The 16,159-nt window shown below is 32.0% G+C and overlaps 1 protein-coding gene across 26 annotated transcripts in view; it reads right to left on the reverse strand.

Moving 5' to 3' along the window:
* LOC122638198 (regulating synaptic membrane exocytosis protein 2-like) overlaps positions 1–16,159 on the reverse strand; it is an 89,695-nt gene that overhangs the window by 36,234 nt on the left and 37,302 nt on the right. For 19 of the 26 annotated variants that reach the window (XM_043831005.1, XM_043831007.1, XM_043831014.1 and 16 more), the window contains 6 exons: positions 10,712–10,919; positions 9,751–10,074; positions 8,750–8,797; positions 6,074–6,341; positions 2,848–3,090; positions 2,116–2,301 (listed from right to left, as the gene is read on the reverse strand). In XM_043831005.1, the coding sequence (XP_043686940.1) occupies positions 2,116–2,301; positions 2,848–3,090; positions 6,074–6,341; positions 8,750–8,797; positions 9,751–10,074; positions 10,712–10,919 (1,277 nt within the window). The remainder of the gene's footprint in view (positions 1–2,115; positions 2,302–2,847; positions 3,091–6,073; positions 6,342–8,749; positions 8,798–9,750; positions 10,075–10,711; positions 10,920–16,159) is intronic. The other 7 variants (XM_043831013.1, XM_043831011.1, XM_043831009.1 and 4 more) reach the window with 4 other exon arrangements.

Below are 16,159 nucleotides of genomic sequence, written 5' to 3' on the forward strand. Positions count from 1 at the left end.
TCGTTGTGAAACGTCGACGGGAAGTTTTCCAGAATAATACGATGACGTAGGTACCTCCTCCCTCCTCCTCCTCCTCCTTCCCCCTAACGCCCCGTGTGAATATGACTCACGTTTTTCCCAAAAGTTAGTTTCGTCTTACTCGCTCGCCAAAACTTTCTTCTTACGCGAATAACTAAGGAAGGAATAAACGTAATCATTAATGATGAGGATCTACGAACTCTACCATCGGATCGATCAACACCGTAATCGCGCGTCAGCAGAGAAAAATATACTTTTTGTTGTTGTTCTGCTGGTTTATCATGTTCTTTCTTTCGTTTTTTATTTTTTTTTCTTCTTCTTCTTCTTCTTCCTTCCTTCTTTCTTTCTTTCTTTTTTTCTTTCCCTTTTTTCCTTTCCTTTCTTTACTTTTCTTTTCTTTTGTTTTCTTTTCTTTTGACTAGCAACGACTAAGAATGATTTTCTAACGATGGACACTACAATGTATTTTGCGTACAATGATGTACATTTTTGAAGATAATATATGCATAGATAAAGATTGAAGATCGTCAAACCTGAATAATACACCTATGGTCCTTTCGATCGTATTACATACGCCGATTAACTTTGGGCACGTACTTTGGACATTCGGCTCGTACTCGTCGTTTCTCTGATATTATTTTATATTAAAATCCATCCTTATTCCACCAAATACGAGGCTTAAGCGGCCAGTTTCTTGCGATTTCGGTCGTATTTCGACCTAATGGTGATGACCCCGTTGGATTGCCATCTTATCTTGCCGTCGAAGACATCGAGGTTGAGCGATTCCAATTTTTCTTGGTACGACGAATCACGGATTGCGAGGTTAATCGACCGAAATCGCCAGCGACTGGCCCTATAATAATTATTTACATAGTCGATTTTTTCTTCTCCCTCCCATTTCCTCCATCCTACCCTCCATCCCTCTCCCCATCTCCCCATCTCCCTGCCCCCACCCACCCATCACCCTCTTTACGAAGCAAAGCAAATGATCCAAAGTTTTTCCCTTGGTCCGACTAAAACTCTAACGGAATAAACGGAACGGTGTTTTGTGACTTTTTTAACTTTACGGGTATCAGAAAAGCGCATTTGTTAAAGCGACGTAACATCGATAACACACAGATGGAACGAAAAAAAGAAAAAAAGAAAGTAACGTCTTTGAGTGAGCAGGGGAAGAAGAAAGTTTGTTGAAAGTAGAAGAAGAAGAAGAAGAAGAAGAAGAAATTAAAGAGAAAGAAAAGAAAAAAATTTCGTTCGTATGTAAAAAAAAATATATATATATATATATATATATATATATATATATATAACAGATAATATAAGAGGTTAAACACGCGTTGCGCTTTACGAGTATCATTGGCCCTCTTTTCAAAATTCATTGAATAAATCAGACTTGTTATTGATATTTCTTCGTTTTCCGTAAATAAAAAACAAAACGAAAAAGAAGATAAAAGAAGAAGAAAGAAAAAAAAAAGAGTGAAAAGAAGACGCTATAACGTTGGTCACGCGAAGAGAACAAAACGAAAAGAAAAGTAAGAAAGAAATGTCAAAGAGAATTTTATTTACCGACACTATCTTCAATTCATCATTTACGAACTATACCTTTTGCTTATCCATTGAAATAGAAAAAAAAGACAAAAAAAGAAATGTATATATATATATATATATATATATATATATATATATATACATACACACATAAATCGAAGACTATGCGATGAAGCATTGACTCCGATTAATAATTATTATCGTAAAACGAATTAGTCGATAATAACGAAACGATTCTAGATCCAGTGAAAACTTCAAATCACTAAAACTAGTAAACAAATTTTCCCATCGATAACTCTCGAGATTAAATGTCGACGATTGTTCAGAGAAATAATCAAAAAAGAAAACGAAAAAGAAACAATACAAAAAGAAAAAATCAAGAAGAAAAAAAAAACAAGAATAAAAAACAAAACAAAAAAAAATATATATATATATATACACATAATAGATAAGATTTCGTGTGACTCGAGTCAAGTACGAGGTACACTTGTACACTTAAGGAAGATAAGTTTTCGCGCGCACTGTCGTTCTAAAGAATGGGCCTGGCCTTACCTGGAGGAACTGCCGATACTACTTATGCTGGCACCGTCAGCCGTTCGTCTCTGTTCCCTGGAGACGTCGCAATCCGTGATGTCGCACTCCGAAGTGTCGGAATCGCTTAATCTCGATGTTGTCGACGGCGGGCTAAGATGGCAATCCACCGGTGTTATCACCATATCGTCGGCCTCCTGATAATGCCTGCAGGATATCAAACTTCGCTTTAACGCGCGCGTACTCGTCCCATCTCGAATTATTTCCAAAAAAGGTCACACACTTGGCAGCCTCCAAATATAGGACAGGTATTCCGGTAATGATTCCCTTCTCTCTCTCTCTCTCTCTCTCTCTCTCTCTCTTTCTATCTCTCTCTTTCGCTCTCTCTCTCTCTCTCTCTCTCTCTCTCTCTCTCTCTCTCTTTCTCTACCTCTCTATCCCTCTTTTTCGATTTTGTTCTTAATCGATATCGTTGATATTTCTGTCGATTTACAACTCGATCGAGATCGCTTTAAAACGCTTCGATAAACTACCTATATTATTTCTATGTATATATATATTTATATATATATATATATATATATATATATACATGTAACTAAATAATACTACTATACGCACGTATACGTATGTCCCTTTGTATTTATGTGTATATATATATATATGTATATATATATATATATATACATGTACATATATATTATACACATAATGTATACACATATATGTATGTATATGTACATATGTACTTACCGATGTTCCGTATGTACCGTCAATGGATGCCACTCGGGTTCTTCGTTCAATGGAGCAACCGCCAATTCTATGACGACTTCACCAAGAAAATCGTTCGCGTCGTACCTCCCGTAATCCCAAACCGTAATCTCCAATGCTCTCTTTCTAAGCTCCGATCTTCTTATCCCGTTGTAAACGAAAGTCTGATTCCATCTTGGATCGTTCGTGTTAGCCAACGTTTTCGTCCGTCTCTTCGACTTCTCGCTACCGATTGAAAGCAATATAAGAAAAGATATTACGATTATTTTTATTTACTCTCTCTCTCTCTCTCCCTCTCTCTCTCTCCCTCTCTCTCTCTTTATCTACCTTTCTCGTCCCATTTATTTTTGTTTTGATTTTCTTTATTTTTATTTCAACGTCTCGCTAACGATACCACGTACCTGTTTCATACGCAAATACGAGGATCAGGAAACAAAATAAGAAAGTCATTTATTGTTTTCTTTTCTTTTCTTTTTTTTTTGTTCTCTTATTTCCATTACCTTACGTTTCGAATTTTCTACGTTCGATAGTTACATATCTACGAAGCGCAAAATTTTTTTTTTTGATTCATCTCTACCACTCACCCCTTTCAAGTAGCCCGATATTAACGTCTGACAAATTTTTACGTTCTTCTCTTAACTTCGAACTTGTTTTATTTTTTTCTTTCATAACGATCGAGAGAACGAAAGAAAAAAGAAAAAAAAAAAAAGCCGAAGAAATGAACGCGTCGCTATATCCAAAAAGCTAGAAAATGGTTTTCTTCAAGCGGAAAGTTTATCGTTCGTCATTGGACGAACCGCACTGCGTTGAAATTTCGTTCTCGTATCGTATCGTATCGTACTACGATGTGTTAAAAGTAGGTTCCATGACCCTTTTATTAGCTCACGAAATAATCCAAATCGCGTGATCGACCAACGTAACTTTTATAAAACGAACCAACGTCGTGAAACTTCGTCGAAACGTAATAGCGTGTTATTTATTCCTTTTTCTCCTTCGTCTTTTCTTTCTTTTTCTTATATTTTTTTTCTCTCTCCTTTCTCCTCTCTTTTTTAATTCTTTTTTCTTTTTCTTTTTTTTTTTGCATATTTCGATTCTTAACGTATCGTTTTTTTCTCTCTTTCTTTTTCCTTTAAAAAAAAAAAATAGCGAACGAGAAATAATAATACGAAGATGGTTACGATATACACACATATATATATATATATATATATATATATATTACGCTCTTACGTATATATAAATTTATTTCTACAAAATTACTCGTCGACTGGATTGCGGTTTCTCCCCTTTTCAAACGAGAAATTATTCCAACTTGCGAGGAATAAAAACTTGATAAAAATTAGCTTTCACTCACAAGACTCTTAGCTCGATGTTCTCTAACGATGTGTGTGTTTGTACTACGTATCTCTCTCTCTCTCTCTCTCTCTCTCTCTCTCTCTCTCTCTCTCTCTCTCTCTGTGTATGTGTGTATACATACATACATACATACATACATACATACATACATAAATACATACATATCTATATATACATATATATGAGAAGAACTCGGTGAAAGCACAGAAAATCCAGAAGATATGTAGGTATACAGGCTCGGCTCAGAGTTAATGGAAGGATTTGTAAAGTTAACAGAACGGGCAAAACTTCACGGCCATTAGGCGTCTACGAAATCGTTGGCACGACGGCCAAGTTTTCACGACGAAGGGTTCTACCGTTTTCCGGGGTTACGTTCTTGGCTCGCCTTACGTGTAGAACTCCATTTTCGTTCGTGAAATTATTTATCTTAGAATGCGATAGTCTCTTCTCTCTCTCTCGACGATTTTGGCGTCGACGAAAGGAGGAAGAAAGAGAAAGAAAGAAAAGGAAGGATATCTTCGTCCTACGCGAAATGATAACGTAAAAAAGAAAGATGCTGATAATGGTCCCATAGATCTTCCTTTTATACAGAATCTTTGATATATGTAGTCTAAACTATACTACATATATATATATATGTATATAGTATATAGTATATACATAGTGTACGCACATATAAAGATATAGAGAGACGTCGTTTGTAACTTCTACTCATACAATTCAGATTAATCATCTTTTAATGTAAAGATTAAGAGAAAAGAGTTAATTGGAATGTAATTGCTAAGAGTAATCGTCGACGTTTAATGAGAGAAGCTAATTTTCTCTCTAATCGTTCGGTAGAATTTACAAAATGGTAAAGCAACGTTCCTACAGAAATGTTTTCTCTCGTTGGGATGCTTGCCAATGACCTATGTATCTATATATGTATACACGTATGTATTACGTATGCACGTATGTATCTACCTATTTATATAGATATGTAGTTATCTATGTATGTACAGATATAACGTTGGTTAGATAAACTTTATGCGACACTTTCATCAAATTGTAGACAGCCTGAAACGATCGCGGACTGAACTTTTCGATAACTGTCGTAGAAAGGCCACAATGTTCCAACAATGTTACGAAATATTCCTCGAAACCAATTATCTTTTCTGTCCAGCCCGACGTTTATTCTTTTAATTTATTTTTCTTCTTTCTCTCTCTCTTCTTTTTCTTCTTCTTCCTTTATGTTTTTCTTCTTCTTCTTTTTCTTCTTCTTCTTCTTCTCCTTTTATTTCTTTTTTCCTTTTCACTAAATTTTCATAGAAAAAAACGTTCACCCTGACCTACCATACAATTATTATTTATCGCCATTATCATTTATTTTTATTGCTCGCAATTACTTTATATGATCCTTCACGAACTTGTTTGCTATTTTTCTTTTCTCTCTTTTTCTTTTTTTTTTTTTGTTTTTCTTTCGAACGCAAAAATTCTCGCTCTCTTTCCGTAATTGCTACGTATGAAATTTTTCTGATTCCTTCCCATATATATATATATATATATATATATATATATATATATACATATATATGTAAACATATTGCATGATTTTCGTGGTATTAAATATCGATCTTAAAAATGAATTTTAACGTTTGATCTATGATAATAATCGAAAATTGAACGATCGAAAAAAATCGTCGAATGTTTTACGTCTCGCCTAAATCTATAATTAATCTATAATTATTACTTGCAATAATTATTACTTGAAAAACAGAAAAAAAAAACAATAGAAAAGAAACGGATAAAAAGAGAAAAGAAAAGAGTTCAAAAAAAAAAAAAAGAAAAAAGAAAGAGAAGATGAAAGACTTACCTCCTATCGGGAAGTAGAAAGATCTTGGCGTATGGATTTCTTGGTTGACCATCGGGACGTGGAGTAAGATTTGAAGCGTAAACGACAGTGACAATTAGTTGAAGTGCAACGGGATCGAAGGCAAGCTTCACTTGAAGAGTACCACCGACGTTTGCATTTCCTGATACTCCTCTACGGGGTTGCCTTACGCGTCCTTGACCGTGTAGATCCGGTGAGCCAGGTGACGTCACTAAAACCGACGGTTTCTCGCGCCTCGCGTCGTACAATTCTGCAAGTTACATCGTACGGTGCCGGCAACGGCTTTAATTCACATTTGCATCGAAGATATTATTATTATTACGAGACGACGATCCAACGATTGGGAAAAGGAGAGAACAAGAACAACTGGGGTTGAGAGTCGGGGGGGGGGGGGGGGGGGGGGGGGGCGGATGAAAATGCTGAGAGAGGAAAATTCTAAAGCGAAAGTGCTATGGTATTTTTTTCTATGTATTTTTCGTATCTTTTCGCTTATTCTTTTTTTAATTTTTCTTAATTTTTCTTAATTTTTCTCATTTTTTTAGATAATTATATTATTATTAAATAAATATATCATTAATATATATATATATTAATATAGATAAAAGATATATGTATATATATATATTAGTATATATTTATATTAATATTTATATCATATAAAAATATATAAAGTATAAAATTAAAAATGATAGCAGCGATTCGATTGAATTCGATAATTTTTTTGATTTTTCCGTGTCGACCATGTAACTATGATACATTGATATAGAAATATTATGGTATCTGTACACGTATCTATATGTATGTATGTATGTATGTATGTATGCATGTACGTATATATATATATATGTATGTAGGTTCGAAGCGATATGTTAATTTATTATCGATAGTCCAGGTAACGTGGTATATAGATGCAGTCAAAGAGAGAGAGACACAGAGAAAGAGAGAGAGAGAGAGAGAGAGAGAGAGAGAGAGAGAGAGAGAGAGAGAGAGAGAGAGAGCGGGTAAGTGAGTGAGTGAGTGAGTATAACGCGACGAACTCACGCGACGATAATAATTTGTACCCTCTAGAACGTTCGATCATATCGCTCGTAATTTAATTAAAAGACTCTTCCGTGCGAATACGGAAGAGATAGGACAACGACAACGAGATGATCCACACGAGAGGAGATTATATTTTGCTCGTAAAACGAAACACCTCTCTATCTATCTATCTATCTCTCTCTCTCTCTCTCTCTCTCTCTCTCTTTCTTTTTCAGTCTCTCAATCTCTCTGTCTCTCTCAATCTTTCTCTCTTTCTCTCTTTCTTTGTCGCCATCGCTCTCTTTCCGGTACATTTCAATAAAGCTGATCCACGACGAGTTCTCATCATCGAATCACTGCAAGGAAATTTGATGAGATTAATGTAACATCATATCGCGCCGTGCGAGAACGTTTTGTCTTTTTCCTTTACGTGAGGGGAGGGGAGGGTGGTAGAGAGGAGGACGACAAAAATTTTAAGCTCGATCGAAATTTTTATAACCGAAAAGGTCGATTATTATTAACACGACAGACTAATTCGTCCTTTATTTGTTAGATTATTTAAGAAAAAGAAAATAATAATGATGATGATAATAATAAAAAGCGATCAAACGCGCGTGCCGCAATGGACGTCCTGCCGATAATCTTTTAGTAGTAGTAATAATAATAATAATAATAGTAATAATAATAATAATAATAATAATAATAAGGGTAATAATAATCATGAGACGATAATGATAGTACTATCGTATTGATGAAAGAGATCAAGCCCTACGAACATATATATATATATATATATATATATATATATATATATGCACACATATGTATAATAAACATATATATAGTAGTATATATATATATATATATAGATACAAAATTGGGGACGGAGAGAAATAGATTTAAATTGCAAAAAAGATACATTTCTCGGGTCTATATATCGATAATATATATGTATGTATAATACTTAAGTATATAAGATGTAAATACTTATATAAATCAGTGAATAAAAACAAGCATGTAATGACAAAATATATTACTGTATATACCTATATGTATATATATATATATATATATATATATATATATATACACTTATATATATACATATGTATATATACAAACATATGTATATCGTCATACATACGGATAGATAAATAGATATACGTATAAGTTAAAATGTTGTTGCTCCCATAAGACTAAGTCCTTATTAAAAGGACAGGTGTACACTTCAACAAGGATGGTCGTAAAAATAAGGGCCCAGGGGGTGGGCGAGAGGTAGAAATATAGGAAGAGGTGCATCAGCACTACGATCTACTCTCTACAATAAAACACATTTATAGTAATACACAAAGCGGAAATTGAGCTATTCAATCGTTTCTTACTTTCGTTTTTAATCTTTTTTCGTTTCTTTTTCATTTTCATTGAATTCGATCGATTCAATTGTAAGAAACAGAAACGTCAATATAAAGAGTTAGGGAGAAAAGGGTGAGGGGTAGGGAAAGGGTTTTGTTCGCTATAACGAAGTAATAAAAAAAAAAAAGAAAAAGAGAAAAGAAAAAAGATGAGGTTACACTCAGCAAATCTGGGAACAACGGGCGGGAGAGAGGGTTTGGTTGTTAAAAGAAATTTAAAGCCTACCCCATAGGATGCATTTCTTAAGACCTGGAATGCGAAAAATCATATAATCTGTGATAATATAGCGCCGTGTCCAATATAAGCTTAAATATACTTACAATCTATTGTTTAAAAAAAAAAAAAAAATTCAAAAGAAGAAAAATATTTCTCTATCTATATTTCGTGTATATACATATATATGTATGAATGTGTGTGTAACTATATATATGTGTGTGTGTGTGTGTGTGTGTGTGTGTTTCGTTTTTGCGTAAGATTTAATAAATATTTAGTTATATATATATATAATAAAATATATGTATGTATGTATGTATATATTTATACATGAACTCGACATCGAACTATCGCAACGTTACTTTTCTACTTTGTTCGTGTCACGACTACGACACACACCACTACTGTTCTCTTAATAACGCAGACAAATATTTATCTTTTAAGCGTAACAGGTTTAATGTTAAAGTTTCTTTTATCTCTTTCGTGGTCGTCGAAAACGTTAGAGAAAAAAAAAGGAAAGGAAAAAAAGATAAAAAAAAAAAAATATTCCTTCAAACGTTCTCGAGTCGCTCGTGAAAGGGGACGTAAAATTGTTAAAAAAAAAAAAAAAAAGAATAAAAAAAGAAAGAAAGAAAAAATAAAGAAAAAAAAAAAATCTATTCTAATAAGAAAAAGACAGAGAAGATAATTTGTACAATCTGTCTTTCTCTTCGATCTTCAAATCGTTAATATCTATTGAAGTCTAATCAAAAGTCATCTTTTTTCTATCGAAAAATCGATTGATTTAATTCAGTCGAAATTATTCAAAATTATTTTCGAAATTGATAGAATTGAAGGAAAACCGTGTATATATATATATATATATATATATATATATATATATATATCGATTAATATTATAATATATCAAATCAAAATTATTCAAATCTATCGTAGACTTTGAATAAACTCATCGAAGACAGACAAAAAGATATTCTCATCGAAATATGATATTATTTGTAATTCATAGTCACCTTTGTGATGGGGTTGTTGAGAACCGGAAATGGAGTCTTGCTTTTGTCTCCATTGTGACTGTGTAGGAATTCGCCTGGACGGTACAGACATCGACGAACCCGGTGGTCCTTGTTGTTGTTGTTGTTGTTGTTGTTGTTGTTGTTGCCCTACCATTGTCGTTGTTGTCGTCATTGTCGTAGTACTCGGTGCCAATGCGGCCGATAAATTTCGCGAAACTATCAATTCAACTTGAGACTCCTGTCTCGATTCCGCGATAATCTCGTATACATCCCTGAAGCTCTTACCCTGAAGAGATCTACCGTTCCATTTGAGTACCTCGTCGCCTATAACAATCGAAAGATTTCCGATCTCGGAATATTGTTTTCTTATCCTATCACTTTCTTGTCGATTGATATTATTTATTAAGTTGATACGTAAACAAGTTGTTCTATTTTCAATGAAACGATACTTACATTTGTATTATATACCAATATCTCTTCGATATTTTTCAAAATAGATCATAAAAATAATATTATATATATATATATATATATCATATATATTATATACGTATACATTATACATGTATAATATATATATATATATATATATATATATAATATGAATATATATATATATATCAAACTAAAAATATCTATATATTTATTCGTTATAAAATTTCTTTTCTGTATATTAAAATATATAATAAATATATTTGAATTATTATAAACTAAATATATATATATATATAAATTTATTTTTATTTTATTATTATTGTTTATTTATTATTATATTATACACATAAAACTATATATTCTTTCGAATAGATAATACATTTATCTATCTATATACATATATTTATTAGTGTTATAAAAATATATATATACGTATGAATATTTAAATATAGATATATGAAAGAAATATTTCTTTTTTTATTTCTTCTGTTTTTCGAAATGGATAAGATAATAATTTTTTCCTTACCTGGTCTCAATTGACCTTCTATATCAGCTGTACTACCCTTCTTGACTTTTTCGATAAGAGCTCCCATAGAACCATCCTCTAAGAGTATACCACCGACGACCTTGAGACCGAGTATACTTGTACTGCTTCCAGAACCCAAGGACTTTCTTAAGACCATGTGTCCGATTAACTTCTGACCGTCTCTGCTGACTTGCCAGGAGAAAGGATGCTAGACAACGCGTAGAATCGTTTTGTTTTTCCATCTAATCTTTATTTTTTATTGTTGTCTTTCTTTTTCTTTTTTCTTTTTTTTTCTTTTTTTTTATACCAAGACGTCACGTGTACGACGTTACTAGAATTTATTCTTATTGACACGACATTTACGTTCATTCAAACAATTAAATATTTATTTATCCTGGAAAATTTTTTTCTTTTCTTTTTTTTTTTTTTTTTTTAAATTCTAGAGAAACGAACACGTAAAACGTCGTTATTTAATTGTTTTGTTATAATTAGAAGCGATCGTGAGTACAATTAGCGTGTTATGTCGTATTGAGAGAAACGTCCAGTTATATTTTACACACATACGTATATATATATAGGTTTATATATATATATATAGGGTGAGTCGGAAGTTTGTAAGTAATTTTAAAAATCAATCACTCTTTCTCAAGACTTTCCGGGCTAATTGTTTCTTTCTTTTTTCCTTTTCTTTTTTTTTCAGATCATTAAAATACGTACCTAGAAACTTTCGACCTCGTTTAAGAACTTTTGACCCAACTTGTATATAGGTCATTTTTTAATATTACGCATATCGATAGATATTCATAGTTTGTCTAGTAAAGCAAGACGTTTCTCTACACTTTTTAATGCTATGAAATTTTGATGGTGGAAAGGAGTTTGTGTATTGATATATATATATATATATATATATATATATATATACATGTATGTATATGTATAAGCATACCAATTAAAGCGTTTCATGCTCCACAAAAACATCTCATTCGTATTAATTGTTAAAGAAGCATTACATGCTTTCAAATAAAAACAAAATATTTTATTGCACTATAAGCAAACAAAAAATACATAGATCAAAATCAAAGCAGCGAGCATTAGAAAAATCTTGTTCATTCCAAAACACGATGCTGAACGATTATTATGTTATAATGATCTACAGAGTAAACACACATACCTACTTATAAATGCAGAAAATATGGTCGACATAAGTGTTGGAATAAAAAGAAGGTGTGTTCAATGACTTTTCATACATAGTTCGATGGTGTAATATGAAAATGTATTATGATAAAAAAAAAAAAAAAAAAAAAAAAAAACAAAAAAGAAGACGGAAGTAGAAAAATAATAAAATGAACATAAAGAATACAGAAAGAAAGAAAATCGTGTGTTTAGGATAAACGATTGGATTCGATTATTTGGATGGATTTAAATTACTTAGATGTTTCTTTGAGTTACTTTGAGATTAAATTACTTAGGTCTTCCTTTGATCGATTTATTAATACATATATATAATATTATATTTTTCTGTTTTTTTTTTTTTTCTATAAAAAATTCCTTTTTAATTAAAAGGAAAGAAAGAAAGAAGAATAAAGTGAGAGGAGACGGAGGGACGATTTATCGTCGATAGGAGAAAAGGAGAGAATCGAAGAATCTCTAATATCTTCTGATCACGTGTGTCATATATAGAAAAAAACTATAAAGAGACAAAGAGAGACAGACGAACAAACAGACAGCAGAGAGAGACAGAAAGAGAGACAGAGAGAGAAAGAGAGAGATAGAGGATTCTTTCAATCGAAAAAATGAAGAAAAAGGAAGGGACATTTTCAAAGACGCCGATTGAATCGTCCAATTAATACAAATTGATATGTGTATGTCTATTATATATATATATATATATATATATATATATAAAATAGATATATAACTACACATATCAAGAAAGTTCTTCTTGAAAGGGTTGACGAACCGTGAAAGAAGAGTCGAGATAGAGACTGAGCTTTAATCTCGTAGAAAAGCTCGGCTGCAGTCGACGGCGGCATTGCCGTAAATAGTACACATCAAGTATATAGACATACATACATACATACATACATACATACATATATACATACATGCCATACACATACGTACGTAAGTAAATGTAAGTATAGGTGTATCTATCCAACGTAGATCTACGTGACAATACCATTTGGTATTGGAACGAATATAAATATATATATATATATATATATATATATATATATATATATAAATTTATATAGCCACACACACACACACACACATATTCGCTCTCGAGACGAAAGTACTCGATTGTACCTTCCTCTCTCTCTCTTTCTTTCTTTCTTCTTTTTTTTTTGTTCTTCTTCATTCCTTTACTTTCATAAAAAAGACCAGCGACCTTTGACTTCTCGATCGTTTAACTCGACGTATAAGAACTCTCACGATTTCGATTCCTCTTCTTCGTTCTTTCGATTCGATTAAATCTCTCTCTCTCTCTCTCTCTTTCTCTCTTTCTCTTTCTCTCTCTCCCTCTTTCTTTCTTTCTTTCTTTCTTTCTTTCTCTATTTCTATTTCACTTCTTCATCGAGTTCGAAACTCATGACGGAACTCGCGATATCGAAAGCAACGACAGCTAACGACCTTTCCTTCTACGCTTTCGAAATATCCTTTGGCCGCGTTCCAATTCGATTAATTATGAAACAGGAACGCTTCTCGAGGGAACGCCGACACCCTCTCGACAGTTTTAATTGGACGTTCGGAATCACGGCGCGCCCATGAAGTTACACCACGCGCTGCGCCGTGACTTCTCGAAATCGTTCGTTTATAGAAACGAACAAAATCATGGGTAGAAATAAGGAAATAGAGAATGATAGATAGATAGATGGATAGATAGATGGATAGATAGATAGATAGATAGATAGATAGATAGATAGATAGATAGATAAATAGGTAGGTAAGTAGATAGTAGAAAAGAGAAAGAGAAAAGAACGATGGTGATTAATTTTGATTTTTAATTCTAACAATACCAATGATTTCATGTAGAAGTTCGAAAATATTCGTGATTTAAAATATACATTAGAAAAATGATGTTTCATTTTCTCTTTCTTTCTCTCTGTTCAGGAAATAAGAGAGAAAAAGAGAAATAGGGATGATTGAATATGTTGTTTCGTGGCAAAAAAATAACCGCAAATCATTTACTTCAATTTTTCACATATTACGGATTACATATCAACGTGTATTGATTTATCAATGATTTATGTAAATACGGTATATGATAAATCAATGATCAGGATTTATTACGTGATCTATATATACGTATATATAATCGACATTTCTTTTTTTGGATTGCATCTAATAATGTCAAGGATGTCACGTAGGAGTTCGAAAATGTTCGTGGTTTAAAATATGTACTAGGAAAATGATATTCCATCATTTCTTTCTTTCTCTCTCTCTCTCTTTCTTGAGAAAATAAAAAGAGAGAGAGAGAGAGAGAGAGAGAGAGAAAGGGATGATTGGACATGTCGTTTTGTGGCAAAGAAACGACCACATATATTTTACTTCGATTCTCACAAATTACAAATTATTTCTCAAGGTACATAATCGATCAATTTAAAATATAGATCAATGATCACGATTTATCACGTATATACTATATATATAAAATTGATCTTTTTTTTTTTAATTTCTTTGAATTATAATAATATCAATGACGTGTACATAAGAGTTAGAAAATGTTCATGGTTTAAAATATACGCTGGTAAAATGATACTTTACCTTCTCTCTCTCTCTCTCTTTCACTCTCTCTCTTACTCTTTCCCTGTCGAGAAATTCTACTCTTTTGACTCCCTTTGATCGCTTTGCAGCGCAATATCGATCACTTCGTCTTTCTACATTAATAAGCGAAGTGTGCTTAATTTACAAAGCGCTCCTATACAAGCTCCTTCCCATCACTGACTAAAGTTTTTGACGGAGTATAAGAGAGGAATTTCGCGAGATGATAATGTACGAAAGTATAACAATAATAATGATGATGATAATAATAATAATAATAATAATAATAATAATAATAATAATAAAAAGAATAAAAATAAAAAAGAAACTTAAAAAAAATGAAAGAAACATAAAAAATATGAAAAAAGCGAAAAAAAACCAATGAAAAGGATTAAAAAAAAATAATAACAAAGAAAAAAAGAAGAAAGTTCAAAGAAAGAAAAGGAGAGAAAAAAAATAGAAGACAAGAATTAAGAGGAGGAAGAGGTGGAGAAGGAGGAGGGGAGAAAAAGAAATTCGTGTAATTTATGTGAGATTTAAAAAATTGAGAAAGAGAAAAAAATAAATAAATAAATGAAATAAACACGATTGACTATGTTGGAAGATATTTTCCAAGAATGAAGAAACTATCAAGAAACGAAAAGAGAGAAAAAGAGAGAGAAAGACAGAGAGAGAGAGAGAGAGAGAGAGAGAGAGAAAGGGTGAGAGAAGGAAAAAGGAAGGGGATGAGGGTGGTTTCTCGAGGCCGTTTTACGAGGTCATCTAATAAAGATAACGGATAATCGAACTGTCGTTACCCGTCGGCCGCACTCGTGCCACCAACGAATTGACAAATACATACGGTCGATCTTCACCAAGGTAGGAAAAACTATCGGGAAAACCGAATGAAAAGTATGAATGTATGTATGTATGAATGCATGTATATATGTATGAATATATATACGTATATATTTATGTATGTGTGTACGATACTAAACGATGATGACTGCAAAACCCTTTCCCATCTACCCCTTCTTCGATTATAACGCCATTTTACTTCACTATACGTGCAATTCGATCGGCAATATGTTTGACATTAGAAATAACGAAGAGGAAAATATTTATGACTGTAAAAGATTTAATTAAATTTTTTTAATTATATATGTATATACACACATATGTGTGTGTATGCGTTTATATATATATATATATATATATATATATATATATATAGGTGTATATGTATGTATCTAAATATATATAACATAATGTAGCATATATGATATGATATGAATTAAATATATCATAAAAAATATATTATCGATATAAATGAAAGACATATAACATATAAAAGATATACTATCGATATAAATAAATTTTATTATCATATAAATATAATATATTTAATTTATAGACAGATATATCTTTTATTTATTTATTGCCGATCGAGTAAAACAGAATAAATAAGAAATATATATATCAATTTCCATGTTGCGTAAATATACTATTGCTAAATAAGTAAAAAGTATCTATGTAAAACGTGTAACGATAACAGCTCCTATTTATAACACAGCCCATTTAAGTTCTACGTAATGCAATTAACTTGAGAAATAACGTAGAATAGTTCATATCTACATATATGTAGAATGAAAAGTTTGGCTAACTGATTCGGAGAATTAGCTAACAAAAAAGGATGGGTGGAAT

This window comes from Vespula pensylvanica, chromosome 2 (assembly GCF_014466175.1).
Source record: "Vespula pensylvanica isolate Volc-1 chromosome 2, ASM1446617v1, whole genome shotgun sequence".
Taxonomy (NCBI): Eukaryota; Metazoa; Arthropoda; class Insecta; order Hymenoptera; family Vespidae; genus Vespula; species Vespula pensylvanica.